Raw genomic sequence first — 16,395 nt, 5'->3', positions numbered from 1 at the left:
GCTTCACTGTCTACCCCATGATCCCCCCCACACTACGTGTGCCAATCATGATAGCCCTCAATCATCTCCCTCCCTCCCCATCCACCCGCCCCCACCCCTCCCCTTTGGTAACCACTAGTCCCTTCTTGGAGCTGTGAGTCTGCTGCTATTTTGTTCCTTCAGTTTTGTTTCGTTGTTATGCCCCACAGATGAGGGAAATCATTTGGTACTTGTCCTCTGCCTGGCTTATTTCACTGAGCATAATATCCTCCAACTCCATCCATGTTGGTGCAAATGGTAGGATTTGCTTCTTTCTCATGGCTGAATAATATTCCATTGTGTATATGTACCACCTCTTCTTTATCCATTCATCTACTGGTGGACACGATGCTTCCACATCTTGGCTATTGTAAATAGTGCTGTGATAAACGTAGGCGTGCGTATCTCTTTTTGAATCTGAGAACTTGTTTTCTTTGGGAAAATTTGTAGGAGTGGGATATTTATATTTTTAGTTTTTTGAGGAACCTCCATATTGCTTTCCACAGTCATTGAACTAGCTTACATCCCCACAAGCAGTGTAGGAGGTCCCCTTTCTCCGCATCCTCACCAGCATTTCTTCTTCTTAGTCTTTTCTGTGGTGGCCATCCTAACTGGTGTGAGGTGATACCTCATTGTGGTTTTAATTTGCATTTCTCTCATAGTGAGCAATGTGGAGCATCTTTTCATGTGCCTGCTGGCCATCTGGATTTCTTCTTTGGAGAAGTGTCTGTTCAGATCCTTTCCTCATTTTTTAATTGGGTTATTTGCTTTTGTTTGATGAGGCATGTGAGTTCTTTATATATTTTGGATGTTAACCCCTTCTGTCATTTACAAATATATTCTCCCATACTGTAGGATGCCTTTCTGTTCTGCTGATGGTGTCCTTTGCTGTACAGAATCTTTTTAGCTTGCTGTAGTTCCATGTGTTCATTTTTGCTTTTGTTTCCCTTGGTGTTAAGTCCCTTTTAGAGCAGACAGTGCACTCCAGCTGGGCTCATCAGTCCAGGCCCTGCTGAAGGGCTACAGCCCACATTGTCTTTTCCACTAGATGCAACAAACATTTTTTTAACCATTGGGCCACATCAGAGTCAGGCTTTCCTTCTAGCCAACAAACCTGGGCCAATTCATCTGCTTCATCAACTCGTGGAGATGCCAGCAGCAAATGGCGTCTGCTCTTTTTCAGAATTTTGATGAGAATTCAGTAAATTGGTCAGTCCATTCAAGCTACTTCCAGGGAACCCAGCCATCACTGTCTATGGTCACATGGACATCCATGTCACAGGGTCTTGACAGGTCTAGCACACTCAAGGCCTAGAATGCCTTGGCCCATTTTTCAGCAGTGAAAGAAATTGCATGTCTCATCCTAGGCCCACCTGATACCCATTCATAACACATGGTATAAGGGTTTCATAATTAGTGCCAAGTGTGGGATAAACACTCTCCAGTAGCCTAAAGGACCCAAAAACTCTTGCAATAGTGTGACGGTTGTGGGGGTAGGAAAAGCCTGAACTTTATCTATAATCACGGCTTCTGGGGTAACTTCAGACTTACCCGACCAGACAACCCCCAGGAATTTGACTGACAAACCAGGTCCCTGAAACTTGGTGCTGTTCACAGCCCACCCTTTCTCCTGTACGTGTTGCAGCAGTCTAGGTGCTGCACAATGTTTGTTGCATGCAGGACTTCTGGTAAGAAAATAGACAGTAAGCATGATATCATCAATATAATGGTACAGCTGCACCACTGGCAGGTTGTCCCATGCTGCAAATCCTGGGCTCCAAGTCCATGACAGACAGTGGGACTGTGGAGGTGCTCTCGTGGAAGGACAGTGACAGCCCAGTGCCATCCTTCCCATGTGAAGGAAAACTGTTCCTGACTGTCCTGTGCTGTGTTTATGGAGAAGAAAGCATTAGCAAGATCCACAACATAATATGTCCCTAGTTCATGACTTAGGGTATTCCTGAGGGCTGCACTAGAGGGGACAGCAGCCTGCAGAGGGGGTGTGACTTACTCAGTTCTCTATAACCCACGGTCATATGCCAGGAGCCATCTGGATTTTTTACCAGCCACACCAGGGGATTAAAAGGGCTATGAGTAGGTTTTATAATGCCCACTTTTCAGTTCCTGGAGGGTTTCTCCAATTCCTCTATGCCCTCCAGGGAATTGGTATTGCTTGGCATTAGACACGTGCTGATGCACAAGAAAAAATACAGGCAGGTGCTTAGCATGTCCACTCAGAACTGCCTTTACAACACATATGTTCAGTCTGAACTCACCTGCAGTGGTCTGCAACCATAGGCCCTGGAGGATATCAATCTCCAAAATGTATTTAGGGATTGGAGAGATGTACAGAGTATATCTCTTTGGGTATAGATGCCCTATTCCCAATGGGATTCAGGCTTGTTTAAGTCTGGTGGCCTTACCTCTGTATCCAACTATAACACTGGGGGTCCCTGAAACCGCTCAGGGTTGCCATAAGTCAGTGAACATTCAGCTCCTGTGTCTGTCAGAGCTGGCATGTGTTGAACATTCACTGGGAACCAATGAATTGATGTTTGAGCATGTGGCCTCTGATCCCCACCTGGTGCCCCAAGGCGGGTGCCTTGACCCTCCACTCAGTAAAACTATAGCCCAATCACCTTTGTGTGTGCGTTCAGGTGAGGATGGCTCACTGTCCAGCAGGAAGTCTTGCAGGCTCACAGGCCAAGACTGTGGCTTTGTCTCCATTTCTTGATCCCCAGCTGCTGGAACCACTGCTCTGGCTTCAGTTGTTACCACAGCTCCAATAAAATTCTGTTGAACTTCCCATCCAAGTTCTCTCTGTCCGCTCCTGCCCCTCTCAAATCAATCCATATTTGGGTCCTCATGACCTTCACGGGGCCCTTTAAGCCTTTCCTCTCAGTAGGGGACTGCACTCCCTTCTGTGCCTTCGGCACTTCAGCTTCCCCCAAATCTGCCACAATATGGGTAACCTCATTTATTGGCTGCCCTACGTGAGGGGCAAGAATGGCTGCTAAGGGCCCAAAGAGGGTTCAGGGAGCCATTTGCAGCACCATACCCTTATCTCCACTGTAAACAGCTCCCCGTTTGGGCCATAATTTACTGGGTTATAAATGGTATTTTTCATGCCCAAATTCTGTAACACTGTTAGAGCTTGGCATGCATCTGCCATCTAGTGGGGAAGATGGTAAGTCACCGGATTGGGCTGTACAGTGAGAAGTGTGGCCATCAGCCATTTGAGTAGGGAATGGGTCCCAGGGGTCTGGTGTTCATTCTGCACTGGCTGTTGCAAGGCAGGATGAGTTGTCAGGGAAGCCAGCTTTCCCATCTCTGATTCAGACAGGAGGATACTCTCCACCTCTATGTCCCAAAGGTACAGGAGCCAGGCTGACATGGATTCTGAGGGTTTCTGCTGAGACTGGAAGCCCAAATCCACCAGCTCTGCCTGTGTCTAGGGGAACATAGAGTGCACTGTGCCCTGGAGAGCGGGCTGTACCTCTCCCGGAGGAACCTGCACTTGCTCTCTCTTTACTTGATTTACAGCTGGGCAGGCTTTCAACAGAGGAGCGTTGGGGCCTCCAGCACCACCTCTACCTCCTCATTCCCCTTCAGTGTACCCTCCTCCACTTCGGGAGCTGATGGCAGCTATCTTGCTCCACAGAGCATGTCCTCTGCTACATCCTTTACCTTCTCCACAGCGTCTCTCAGGTACGGTATCTCAGTGTGGGGAAATGGAAGCGCCTGTGGCCAAGATCCTCATCTGACCCTAAACTACTTGTTTTTCTAATTGGCCAACTGCTAGGCTAGTGCTTGGGATCCATCGGCAATAAGCTACTATTGACTGAGTCACGATCTAAAGAGCTCTGCCCAGTGCTCTGGGGGGAGGCAGAGATGGAGGAGGATTATGGACCTGGAGACAGTTGGATGCAGATGTGATTCTAGTGCTCAACGTATCACCAGGACAATAGAGCTGGGTGTAACCCTTTTACCCCAAGAATGTTCCATTGTCATTTCTTGGTCTCATTAAATCCAAAGTGAGCTTGTGTGGGACTGAAACACTCAGTTAAGGCAACTGGCTTAGCCAGCAGGATTCATTGTAGACCAAAGAATGGAAAAGGCTACCCTCATGGGAGGGTTACTTCAGCGGGATACCCCTATGAAGGGGAGACATTTGAGTGGCCCCCAGTGGGCATCTGATCTGAGGTGGCTTGCCTCCTAGAGGACTGGACCCTGTCCCAGGACTTGAGGAAGGTGCAGCCCACCGCATAATAAGGAGCTTCTTGAAGAAAAAAGAGTGGCCATTGGGGAGTGGGAACCATGGTTTGGCTGTTTCTCACAGTATTCAAAATATGTACAGATGAGAGGAATGTGCTTCTGCAAGAGACATGGGAAATTGCAGCGCAAGAACATGAACTGTGAAGGACTGTGGATTTACTGAAGAATAAAATGGCATTGATACGAGAGGAGGCAGCTCGAGAATGCAAGCTGTAAGGTGCTGTGGAGGAAGTAAAAGATTTGTTAAAAAATGATCCCAGGGAGGTGACTGCCTTCCATCCCCTGTCCTTGGATCCCAGGAAGCCTGGTGTATAACTTTTCTCCCAGAAAGAATGCCCTCCCTTCCAGAAAGGATCTGCCTCCCGTCCTGGGGCTGCAGGTCCCTCTGCGCTCTCAGAGCTGGTGGGCAGCGGGAGTGTAGCGGGGGTAGTACAGCTGCCTGCAAGCTGGCTGTGCTCACTCTTGGATTCACTTTCTTCTTGGGGTTTTTGCTGTTGGAGGAAGAGGGTGAGGGCAGGTAGAATGTAAAAGGAGCCGCTGTCTGGGCAGAGCACAGTCCTTTAACTCAACATCTCTTCTGCTCAAAACCCTGAAACCTCATCCTGGCTCCACATGCCTACAATTCCCAGAGTGAAGCAGACCCCTGAGAGCTGTAGTTCCTGCAAGAGGACAAGTGGCCAAGAGCAGGGCCTGAAGGGCAGCAGGGACACAAGGAAGGGTACGACGCATGGTGCAGAGGGGCACTGTGCACCGTTCCCAGGGGTGCCCGCACCTGCCGTGCTCCGGGCTCTCAGCCCTGCCCTGGGCTTCACACTCCCTGTGTGTCACAGACATAGAAGTAGAGGCTGTTGCCAAATTTCCCCACGAGGCTCAGGCCAGCTAGTTCCCCTCTAGGGTTCCAGGCTCAGCATTGACAGCCCCATGAGTAGAAAATAAATCCCCAGGTAAGTAGGCCCTCCTTTCGTCCAGTGACAACCATCCCACATCAGGCTGCCTCCCCACAGTGAGCCCAGCCTGGACACCTGCCAGTGACACCCAAGAATTAATCCATCCCCAGCACCACCACGCTCCTGGGAGTAGCCTTTACTTCAGCCCATGCTGGGTTTGCCCCTAAGGAGGGAAGTAGGCCTGGTGCCTGATGTTCACTGGTAGGAGAATCCAGATAGCAGATTCAAATCCCTCCAAATGTATCTACATATTTAACTTTATTTTGCTAAAATACTAAGAGAGGTTTAGGTGAGTGGAGAGTTTTCGATATGATTCCAAAATTTACATGAAAGGGCAAGTGGGTTTCCATGGAGGAAAGTCAGCCCCTGCCCGCTCAGACATCTCTGAATTTCTAATCCGCAGAACCTGTGAGCATATGGAATTGTTGTGTTTTTTGTCCCTAGGTCTGGGATAGTTCAATACACAGAGCAGATAACTGGAATGTCCCTCATTCGCAAAGGACACTAGCCTGCTTTCACAACCATCTTCCAGATCCTTCTATTCCTTGGGTGACTTCAGTGTCCCCACAGATAAACTTCACAGCACTCTTGTCTCCACCTGCTCACACTCAGTGATGTCCGTATGTAGGCCCCCTCAGCTGCCCTCTGTCAGTTTACCAAAGGGCTGGGTTTCCTTGAAATTGTAAAGACCCTGGGAGGGTTTGGGATAAGGGACAAATAGAGGCCTCATCTGACCACCCCTTCAAACTCCTGCCTGGGGTTGCCCACAGGGAGAACACTGAGCAGAGCTGCAGGTCACAAGGTCACCATGGCAACCTGTTGTCCATCATAATGGACATACCTCAGCAGGGTGGGGTGAAGGTGCATAAGTAGTGGGGCCATCACCCCACAGCCAACCACTTGCTACTTGGACCCACAGGGCAGGTATCAGGTGGCTGCTTGCAGGTGCAAGGTATATTGATCAGAGCGTGAGTAGAGCTGAGGTTGGGAGTGCCGAGGACCCTGAGCACGGGAGGAAGCAGAGGAGGTGTTGGCTTGAGGTGGCCTGAAGTTTATGGGCCCCAGGATGCTGGGTCCCATGTTTGTCATCCTCCTGCTGCTGCTGCTGCCATCTCCGCTCCTGACCACCGGGAGCACCCTCCACCGCTACCTCACCCAGGACCAAGGTCACCACCTCAGCTCCAGGCTCCAGGAGAGCCCAGCAGATGGGGAATCCTGCTGGAGCACTGACGACCTGTACTTCGTCTTGGACTCGTGAGTGGCCCTCCTGCTCTAGTCAGTGCCATGGAACAGTGCTGTCCCTGGGGTCAGTACGGGGCGCCAGGCTCTGAGAGAGGGAAGCAGGGACTGTCTTGGTCACATTCAAGGAACAGACTCTCTGTGGCCTCCCTGTTCCTGGGGCAGAAAGAATGCCCCAGGCATTTGTTCCCTGGGACTTTTTCTCTTGAAAAGGATTAAAGGCCCCCATCTGGTTTCTAGATGACTCAGTCCCTCCGACCACATGGCCCAGATCTGTGACCTGCAGGCCCCTTAATCAGCTGGCAAGGAAATTACTGGGAGCAAACTTCTCAGCAGTTAGCGCCCTCTGGCTTTGGCTTTTGGTTTTTGTCTGTTGGCATGTTTTGTTTTATTTTGTTTTTCACACCGATGACTATTGTGTAAATGGGCCCCAGGGAGATGGCCAGGTGGCTTTTGGGCATCCCCAGTGTCACTACTTAGAAAGCCCTTGGCTTTCTTGCTGCCAGTGCTTAGCTTCTTTCTCGGACACCTTGGGGACCCAAGTTGCAGTATGTGTGTGCACTTCCAGGACACTTTGGTTTGTCCAGAGCCCAGGGGAGCTAGGCTGTGGGTTAGGCCCCTGCAAGCCCTCAAAGAAGGAAGGGGTTTGGTGGTCTCAGTCATTGGGGGAGATGACCTTGCTTCCATTTTCACCTCCTGTGTGGGCTGGGAAGAAATGCTACTTATTCAGTGTTGACAGTGGTACGACTGTCAATATACTTAAAGGACTCTATGGTGTCCAGGGAGTCTCTTGGCCTTTCTGTCGTCTTTAAAACCATCCCTGGAGGGAGAGCAGGGCAGGCCTGTGATGTGCAGTCTCCTGAAAAGGAGGGCAGCTCCTGGAGGCTGGAGGAAGCAGCCCAGAGGCTGGAGGGGCTGCAGGACCCAGGATTCCTGAGCTGCCTCATTCCATCCCAGGGGGGGACTCCCTCTGACTCCCCCTAGTCTCCATGGAGACTGGTGATAGCGGGATGCAAGCCCAGCTGAACCCGCAGAGCTGGGAGCCTCCCCTGCCAAGGAGGAAAAGTCCCTCCTCACTGTCTCGGGGAAGGACTTTGCGTTGCCCTGGACAGCTCTTGCCTCACTGATCCTCAGCACAGCCCAGGGGGCTAGTGGTTCCCACCTTGGGCTTGGGTTGGGGGTCTGAATGGTCCTGGGGGACTGAGAGCCTCCTTGGGTCAGTCTTCCCAGAGAGGGCCAGTGAGTCCAAAAGGTCCTCTCAGCTGCCATCCTGTTCTAGTGCCACTGCCCACACCCTGCTTTCTGCTGGTGTGCCTGCTCAGGCACATCTAGGCCCTGGGATGAATGGGGAAGGGCTCAGGGTGCAGGAGGGGCATGTGTAATAATAATAATTGGGCGTTACATGCCAGGCAACGTGCCCTCCCATGTAGGCCTCCCAAACCTTAAGGCAATGGATCTTTCCTTATTTTGGGATGACAGAACTGAGGCTGGGGTGCAAGTGATTTACTCAGTGTCAGCCAAGCTAATTTGCTTCCAAACATTAGACGGTGGGAAGATACTCCCCTCTCCCCCCCAAGGAAGTGTGACATGGGCATGTGAGAAAGGTACTAGAGAAACAGCTTTTGAGCCAGTACCTCCCCACTCCTGCCCCTTTCTTCCCACTGCCTCCTTTGGCTTCTTAAATGCTGGCAGGCAGCCCTCGCCCCTCCGACCACAGCTGGCTCTCCCGGCAGCTCAGGGTGCGGAGTACAGGCCTTGCCCTTAGAGTGGAGAAGGAAGGAGAGGAAGGGGAGCCACTGAAGTCCCTTGTTCCCCACTCAGGCTCCAGGACAGGCTGTGCCACCAGACTGTGCTCCCTATCCCCGACCATGGCTGTCGCCTTGACACTTGCCATTTTGGTTGGCCAGGACTAAATCCTGCCAGATTGTGCAAATGGGAGGAGGAGCTGAGGGTGCCCAAGAAAGCATTAACACACCCACCTCCCAGCCCTGGGCCACCAGTGGGGAATGTGCCTAGAGTGTAGCTGCAGCCACCAGGCAAGATCTGAAACCACGGCAACCTCAGCCCCAGGGCCTGGAGCTGCGCACCCCCAGACGGGGCCCGCTGGGTGACAAGTGCTTGGAGAGAGAGAACATCCTCCCTCCTGGGGCTGCTCCCTGCCCTTCCTGGGGAACAGGTAGTGGGAGGCAGCCCCAGCCCTATAGTCAGGCAGACTCCATTCACCGGTCAGGGAGCCTTGGGCCAGTTGCTTCATCTCTCTGTGCCTCAGTGTCCCAATCTGTACAGTCGGGGTCTTCATACCCATCTCACTGTGTTGTGATGAAGGTGAAGGGGAACTTGTATGTAGTTTGCTCAGCACAACATCAGATATAGTCACGGAATATAAGTATAAAGTGAACTGCCTGTTAAGCCAAAATCACACCTTCTGGGATCTCCCTGCCCCACAGGGGCCACTGACCCAGCCCAGATTCCCTGACTCAGCTTTCTTCCCATGTGCCCTCTGGGTGTGGGGTATGTGTGAGCCTAATGTCTCTGCTGGAAGCCCTCCTGAGGTTCTCTGGGTGCCGTCACCGTCACCGTGTGATGAGTAGCCCTGTTCATTCATTCTAGGCTGGAGGTAGTCAAGTACGATCCCAAGGTGGGTGTGCCCAGTGAGAGGATAATGGAGAGGCAGAATCCAGTGGAGCACCCACACGTGTGACAAAGGTGGAGGAAGAGGGGATGGCCTAGCGGGGAGAGCAGAGCTTCAAGATCCGTCCACTGCAGACATGGAGCCTGTGCAGGATGCTTATTAACCAGCACCTTGGCACCAACCCCTGTGTGACAAAATGGGCAGAAGTAGGATTAGGTGGAGCTTCCATGCCGGTCTGACAGCCTCAGCTGGCACTCAGGGTTTTCCCAAGTTGGACCAGATGTTAGGACCATCCGTCACTGCATGTGGCTACCTCGGGAAAGGCAAAGGGAGAGGTTCTCAGGGACGATGACAGCTGAACGGGCGTCCTCAGTGACGCATCCGGACTCAGCATGTGTGTGTCCTGCACAGCTTCCTCGCGAGTTCAGGTGAACGGAAGAGTAGAGCTGTGCAGGCCTGGCTGTTGATCTGTGCTCCCCTTTGGATGGGCCGTTCCGTGTATTTTGTTTTTTCCTTCTCAGGGCCCATCACGCCTGTTCCTCACGGAGGTAGCCATGGCTTGTGTGCTTTCTCAGGGACAGGGGCTTCTGAGACTTGTATTAACAATAACTCCACATTCACCCCTCCCCAACTCCTGGCAACCTCCTATTTTCTGTATCTATGGATTTGCCTGTCCTGGACACTTCATGTAAATGGAATCATACGACAGTTGGCATTTTGTGTTTGCCTTATTGTGTGTTGTAGCATGTATCAGATTTAAGCCTCTGTTTGTTCAGTGTTTCTTTGTGCAATCGAAGGCTTAGAGCTTCCAAGTCTGCCATTTTCACACTTCATGCCACTAGTTTGCCTGTAATTTCATTTTTAAATTTATCAAGGAAATGCTTGAACATTAATTTAAGATGGAACACTATTACAAATACACACACACACACTCACACACAAAAAAAAAAACCTTGAGGTTCTTGCCGCATACCACCCCACTTCTGATCCTATTCTTCAGAGACAGCCATGTGCAAGTATTCCAGATTGTATTTTCTACACATTGTGACCATGTATCTAATACTATGTTCATACGCTAAAACATGTTTATACTTTTTGGTGTTTCTTGCTGCTTGAGGTTACATATTCTCTCTTAACTTCTTAGTGTGGAAGAAGACAATTTAGCTTAGTTACATCTCAGCTCTTATATGATTCTGCTCTATGCATCCATTCTCCCAGAATAGTTATATCACTAGGACGTTTGGCCTCAAGGTTTAATAGTGGGGCTGTGTATTGATGCCCATCTCTCCATTCTCATTGACGAGTGGGGCACTAAATCATGACTGGAGCCCTGAGTGCCAGAAGCCCACGTGTCTGCCCTGTTCCCTACTGCTTCCTTGCTGGGGACTGTAGGTCCCTGTGGTTGCCTACGAGCTCTCACATTCTTGTGTTATGGAATCAAGGGTTTCCTTCAAAATTACATCAATTAACAACTATCCCAGAGTAGATAGTGGGTTGAAGACTCTTGTTTCCTATAAATTGTCTTTGGAGTGTCCTTTTCATTCAATGGGAAAGCAGAGGAGAGAGATAATGGGGAGGGAAAGAGAAAGTGCTGCCATCATTAGTTAGGAATGGAGTTGTCCTGCGCTTCAGTGTGGGTCTGAGAGAAAATCTCTAAGTAGGTGGACAAAGTCTGCTGCTTTGCTACGCAGCAGTTGTCTGCCTCAGTGTCACCCTGACCTGCCAAGTGCGATGGGTAGAGTGTGGGCTTTGCAGCCAGAGCTGGGTTCACATCCATGCTAGCTATTGAAATTGTGTCACATTCTATGACCTGTGGAATCCTGTTTTCTCATCTGAAAAGTGGGAATAATTGTACTATCATAGGGTTGTTCTGGAATCAGAAATCATGTACGTAAAGTGCCTGATAGACACGTTCTCCCTGGATAATCTTGATATTGGGGTCATCTGTCCTTAGTTTCCTCACTGTTTGCTGACGGTTTTAGATGTAGCCTTGTAGGCAGAAGGAATGGTGGGGAGGAAGAGCGGAGAGCCATGACCCACCTCCGTGTTCGAGGGCTGGAAGAGGAGCAGAGAGCTGGGAATGGTGATTCCCAAGGGAAAATGGGGGACCAGGAGAGACAGCATATCAGAATTTCGGGAGGCTTTACAGACCAATGCATCCTACCTCATTTCCTAACATTCCCATGTAGCATGATCAACCATCCGTGTTTGCCACCGAAAGCCCCTCATCGGAGAAGTCCCCCATCCCCTACCACACAGGTCTAATGAGTCAGTTGCTGCCACTCACACTGACTAAAGTCACCACGAAGGTAACCCGCTGACCTCACTCCAGGAGCTGTGCTGGCTTTAGCTATTTCAGGAGCTGGGGGCTGTCGTGGAGGAGCTTGCTAAGGGCCTGCAGGAAGGCAGGGAAGGCAGAAACCATGCTCACGTGATACATGCACCTCCATCTCTGACTCATGTCTTCTTCTTTTTCAGATCACGCAGTGTAAATGACAACTGGGAGTTCACACAGAGCTTTGTGCAGGATTTGGTGAACAGATTTAAAAAGTATGGCTTTTCAGCTCTGTGTTGCAGGGCGTTTTCCTCTCTAACTGAGTACATTGGTATTTAGATGCAGTGGACATGGGACTGCCTCAGGTCGCAAAGCTCAGGGCAGTGTTCTGAAGCAGGAGAGAAGGACAGATCCCATTTGTTTTCTAAGATCTCTGCAGCCTTGCTTGGCTCCTTCCTGGGAGTCAGGCCTTGTTTTCAGGGGCACAGTCTTCCCTGGAGGACCTCATAGATTAGGAACTAGGCAAACTACTTAACACTGTAACTAAACATCTGGATGTGGAAATTCTATCTAGATCTTGAAGGATGAGAAATACAGGGTAACAAGAACCATGAAGGTCATTTGAGCAGTAAGAGGTCTGTTTGGCTGAACATGATTAACATGGGAAGGCTGGGCGATGAAGCGAGAGGTCAACTTGTGACCAAGGCAAAAGAGGCCAATAATGCCAGGAAGCAGGGCTTGGATTTCCTGCTGTGAGCCATAGGGAGCTCTGGATGATGCGTGATCAGAGACGCTGGTGGGACTCCAGAAAGGCAGGACTCCAGCTGTACTCCAGGCAGAGAAGTCTCATAATTGTGGGCAAGAGCCAGGACCAGTGGGGAGCTCATATAGGGACCTGTGGGAACAATGTAACTAAAGGATAATGAGGGCCAGGCGATCAGAAGAGAGGGGCCAGAAGGTGAAAAGGGAGAGGAGAATATGAATGGCTGATGAGGGAGGATAATTTCTTTGAGATGAGGGGGAGGGAGTTGGGGAAGATGGTCCAGGGAGGAGGAGAAGTGAAAGTACCAAGAATTTGACAGGAGAGGAGAGGCCAGCTTGGGAGGGCCCTCGTGGAAGAGTATGAAGCTGTCTGTCTCCTTGTGCATGCAGCAGCCCTGTGTGCATGTGTGTGTGTGAGAGAGAGAGAGGCAGAGAGAACAAACAGACTTTTGGGATTTGGGTCTACAGGGTGCTATGCCGCACTCTGACAAGAGGGCTGCACGCCTTCCAGGCCTCATAATCCTTCACTAAAGTGATGAGAACTTCTGGAGTCCAGGAAATAGACTCCACACTAAAAGAGACAGAATGGAGAACAGGGAGCTTGGTGGGCACCCCCTCCCTGTTGCATATCAGCATCACTTTCAGCCTGTGTGTATAGTTGCTCACAAGCCCATGTTTCCTCCCAAGCCCCAAACAGCGTATGTCGTTCATTACCTACTCGACACACGGCCGCATCAACATGAAGCTGACCTCGAACAGGTAAGTGTTTCATTGATCCCCCAGAGCCAACCCAGCAATCAGGCCACAGGGAGGGCCAGGGAGCAGAGGGGGCCCCTGAGCCCACACTGAGGAACCCACTGGTGTGCAGGCACGGCTGCCCTGGACCCTCCCCTCACTGCCCTCCGTGACCTTCAGCCCTGGCCCCCTGGGCCCCACTGCCACTTCTGCACTGGCACTGGCTGGATCCTGTGCTAGTAGACAGACTCCTCCCCTCAGAGCCCATCCTGCCACCTGACCCTAGTCCTTCCCTCCATGCTCTATGCTTTCCCTAGAACAGGCTGACTGTGAAGATTCCCTGATCAGGTGGAGCAGATGTGGGGGGCCTTTTAGGACAGAGCCTGGCACCTGCTGTTGTTTGTCACTTTCTGTCCTGGGCCGCTGGGGAAAGAGGGAGACAATCAGAAGCAGGGAGGAAGGGATGGGTATCATCCAAGTGTGGGTGCTTCAGGAGGGGAGCACATTCCCAGAGAGTCTGGTCAGGTGAGCCCAGGAGTGGGTCCTGAACACCAGGCTGGGACAGGGTGCTGGAGGAAGGCCCCGTGGGCCTGCATCCCAGGAGGGTCTAGGTGGGAGGTGGGACGTTATGGAGCTTCTGAGTAGCAGGGAGGTTAAGATTCTCATGGAGGAAAATGACTGGAACCCCCCTGAGAGTGGGAGGAGCAACAGACAGAGCCTGAGGACCCTGCACTGGTGGGTCCCAGGGCCTGTGGACAGCAGGGGCCAGGGTGAGCACAGTGACCTTGCCAAGCTCTGCCTTAAGTTTGCGCGTACTGTGTGCCCTCAGCAGGGCCCCCGGGGGGCGGTCGTGCTGCCAGTCACACTGTGATGGAATCGCAGCTGGGATCTCCCCGTACTCACCATGGACAGTCAGGGTGGACCCCTGGGGGAGGCCCCCAGTTCTGCACGGCTTAGACCGAGCTGAGCACAGAGAAGGCCAGGCCTCACCTACGGGCCTGGAAAGCAGTGTCCCCTCGCCACCCTGCTCACCTGATACGGGCTGAGAAGGTGGGAAGCAGGCCAGCCAATGCCAAAGGCACAGGACAGAGGGCCGGGGCAGGGCTCCTTGGCTTGGCCGTCTCCCGTCCAGGCAGGGCTGCATGCAGTGCAGATGGACAAGGACAGCCTGGGGCTGGTTGTAATAGGCAACTCCTCATTCCATCTCCCACCTCCTCTGACTTTTTTTTTTTTTTCCAGAAAAAAAATAAACAATGCGCTTGTTGAATTGCTCAGTGTACGACCTTCCGGCGGCATAAATATGCAGCACGGATTGGAAAAGGTACAGAACCTAGATTTCTGAGATGTGGTTGTGCTTTATCAAGTTCTCAGAGGGTCATCATTGGGTCATCTCACTGTACCCCCCAAACACTTTTTCCTTCATTTTGTTGCAGGCCAATGAGCAGATCGAAAGAACACGAGCTGCAGGTAAGTGAGCTGCTTCCTGCCTTCTTGGCGATGGTGTCCGGGGAAAGAGCCAGGCCTGGGCCTCAGTGAGGTCGGTGCACACCGTCCCTGGCCGCATCCAAGCTCTGACTCGTGGAGCCAGCTGCGTGCCCTCTCTGAGCGGCAGCCTCCTGCTCTGAGTAGTGGGGATGAAAACCACCCCGTGATGACCCGCTGCACAGCAAAGGGTCGCGTGTGCGACTTCGCGGTTCCTAGGAAATCTGAGGCACTGGCCCTGGAGCTGGGCTGCCTGAAGAAGAAAGGGGGAAACCCAGCTGGTCCTAGGCCAGTGGGGCCTCCGTGTAAGAAGGAAGCCTGACCTTCCCCCTTGCTGAGCACACATTCCTCCCTGACTCCTTCTCCCTTCAGCTCCTTCCCTTGGGTTGATGCTCCTGCTCTGTGTCTCCCGTAGTGTAAAAGTCTTGTGCTTGCCAGAAACATCTGCATCTTGGCTGTAGGGTCTAGGAAAGATGTGGGGCCCAGGGAGAGGCATTGAGCTGGGGAGGGGTTCTACTGCTCACCTGCCTCTGACCTCAAGCCCTGAGGCTGGGTCTACAAGTGCCCGTGGGAGAGCTGTGCGTGAGGTCCTGAGCTGGAACAGGCCTGCATGGACCTGCGGGAGTCTTGCACAGTAGGTGTGCCCACTCCTGCTTTTGCTCATCTGGAAGGCTGATGCTTATCCTGTGAAATTGCTGGACTTGCCTTTCAGGGCAAAGGTTGTACTGTCTGGTAGAAGTGACAGTTCTGTAGGAAGAACCCTAAGCTGGGCCTAGTCTCCTCATCTGCAAAGTGGGTCCTGGGCTAGGGGCCCTTCTTGTTGCATGATAAGCTGCAAAGCCTTCCAGGCATGTGGGAGGCAGGTGCTCAGGTCGGGGTGGCCTTTCCCCAGGAGGGTGAGGTGTGGCGAGCAGTGCTCGGGTCCTGGAAGCCTGTGACAGTTGCTCTCATAGACCCAGACATGCCCTGCCTCTCCCACAGGAGCGAAGGTACCCAGCCTCATCATCGTGCTGACAGGTGAACAACTGCTGCCAGAATCATTTGCAGAGACACAGGTTGCAGTGAGTCAAGCCCATCGTTACCAGCCTTTTGGTCCACATATTTGGACCAAATTTATTATACCCAACACTTCCTCTTTCTCAGGCTGCAAAATCCAAGCAGTTGGGGGCAACTCTGTATTTCGTGGGTGTGCAAAATTATCAGCTATCCCAGGTAATTCTGAGCAGGTAACGAGGGGTCACTTGTGAGTCTAGCTCAGGAGAACCTCTTTAGTGTAAACTGCGTTTAGAGCCAGGGTTGGTATGGGTAGCACCCTGAAAATGAGGAGAAATATTTAGAATATACCAAAAGGGAAGATCAGCTACTTTCTAGTATGACCAGAGGCATATGCTGGATCATAAATGCCCTGTGGGTTCTGATATTTGTAATAAAATCAGTTTTGTACTGTGGTTTCTTGTGTTTTCAGTGCCCTAAACGGCTCACCGTTTTGCAGCACGCTTCTCAGGAATCAGGTGTCTTTCCCTTCAGCATCCTAAATGTTTGACAGCTCCAAGCGCGCCATCCTCCCTTAAGTTTGCCGTTGCACCCTCCACTTAAAACAATCCCCAGCATCTACCCCCAAGGATGAGCCCGACAGGGAAACAGCCCCCTCCAAGGCACAGCCGCTGCAGCTCGGAGCCCTGGCCCTTCTGCGGTGTAAGATGGAGGGTGAGCGAGGCTGGAGGAAGCGCAAGCGCGTGAGCTGAGGAGCTCAACTTCACCAGCTCGCCTGCCCCGGTCCTTTCCTGCAGGGTTCATCGGGCTCAGAAGTGGCACCTTCAGGGGTCATCTCAGCGCAGTGGGCGGGGTTGCGTAGTAAATCTTTCCCATTTAGGAGGGACCATGGCCATGACGTTAACAGTTGCAGGCCAGATTAGGCCAACACGGGTTGCAAGGAGGCGGGGTTCGAGGAGTTAATGTCGGCGGTGCTCAAGTGGAGCAAGAATTATGAGAGGAGGCCCGGGCAGAAAGGAGAGTGCTTGTGGGTGGCT

At 51.8% G+C, this 16,395-nt stretch overlaps 1 protein-coding gene and 1 pseudogene across 1 annotated transcript; one reads left to right on the top strand and one right to left on the bottom strand.

Moving 5' to 3' along the window:
* LOC108408876 (ankyrin repeat domain-containing protein 66-like) overlaps window positions 1–16,395 on the bottom strand; it is a 154,218-nt pseudogene that overhangs the window by 95,625 nt on the left and 42,198 nt on the right.
* Window positions 4,526–16,302, top strand: LOC140846888 (anthrax toxin receptor-like). Its single transcript, XM_073225072.1, has 7 exons — window positions 4,526–6,494; window positions 11,590–11,661; window positions 12,836–12,907; window positions 14,123–14,204; window positions 14,317–14,350; window positions 15,347–15,426; window positions 15,509–16,302. Exons 1-7 carry the CDS (start codon window positions 6,295–6,297, stop codon window positions 15,593–15,595), a joined length of 627 nt encoding a protein of 208 aa, XP_073081173.1. The 5' UTR covers window positions 4,526–6,294; the 3' UTR covers window positions 15,596–16,302.

Source organism: Manis javanica, chromosome 16 (genome assembly GCF_040802235.1).
Source record: "Manis javanica isolate MJ-LG chromosome 16, MJ_LKY, whole genome shotgun sequence".
Taxonomy (NCBI): domain Eukaryota; kingdom Metazoa; phylum Chordata; class Mammalia; order Pholidota; family Manidae; genus Manis; species Manis javanica.
This window is presented reverse-complemented; position numbering and strand designations above follow the sequence as displayed.

Excerpts from the sequence above, each read along its gene's own strand:
- LOC140846888 (XM_073225072.1), top strand. The coding sequence starts at position 6,295 with ATGGGCCCCAGGATGCTGGGTCCCATGTTTGTCATCCTCCTGCTGCTG. Across the intron at positions 14,205-14,316 it reads TGCAGCACGGATTGGAAAAG|GCCAATGAGCAGATCGAAAG; the intron begins GTACAGAACCTA and ends ATTTTGTTGCAG. Across the intron at positions 14,351-15,346 it reads CGAAAGAACACGAGCTGCAG|GAGCGAAGGTACCCAGCCTC; the intron begins GTAAGTGAGCTG and ends CCTCTCCCACAG.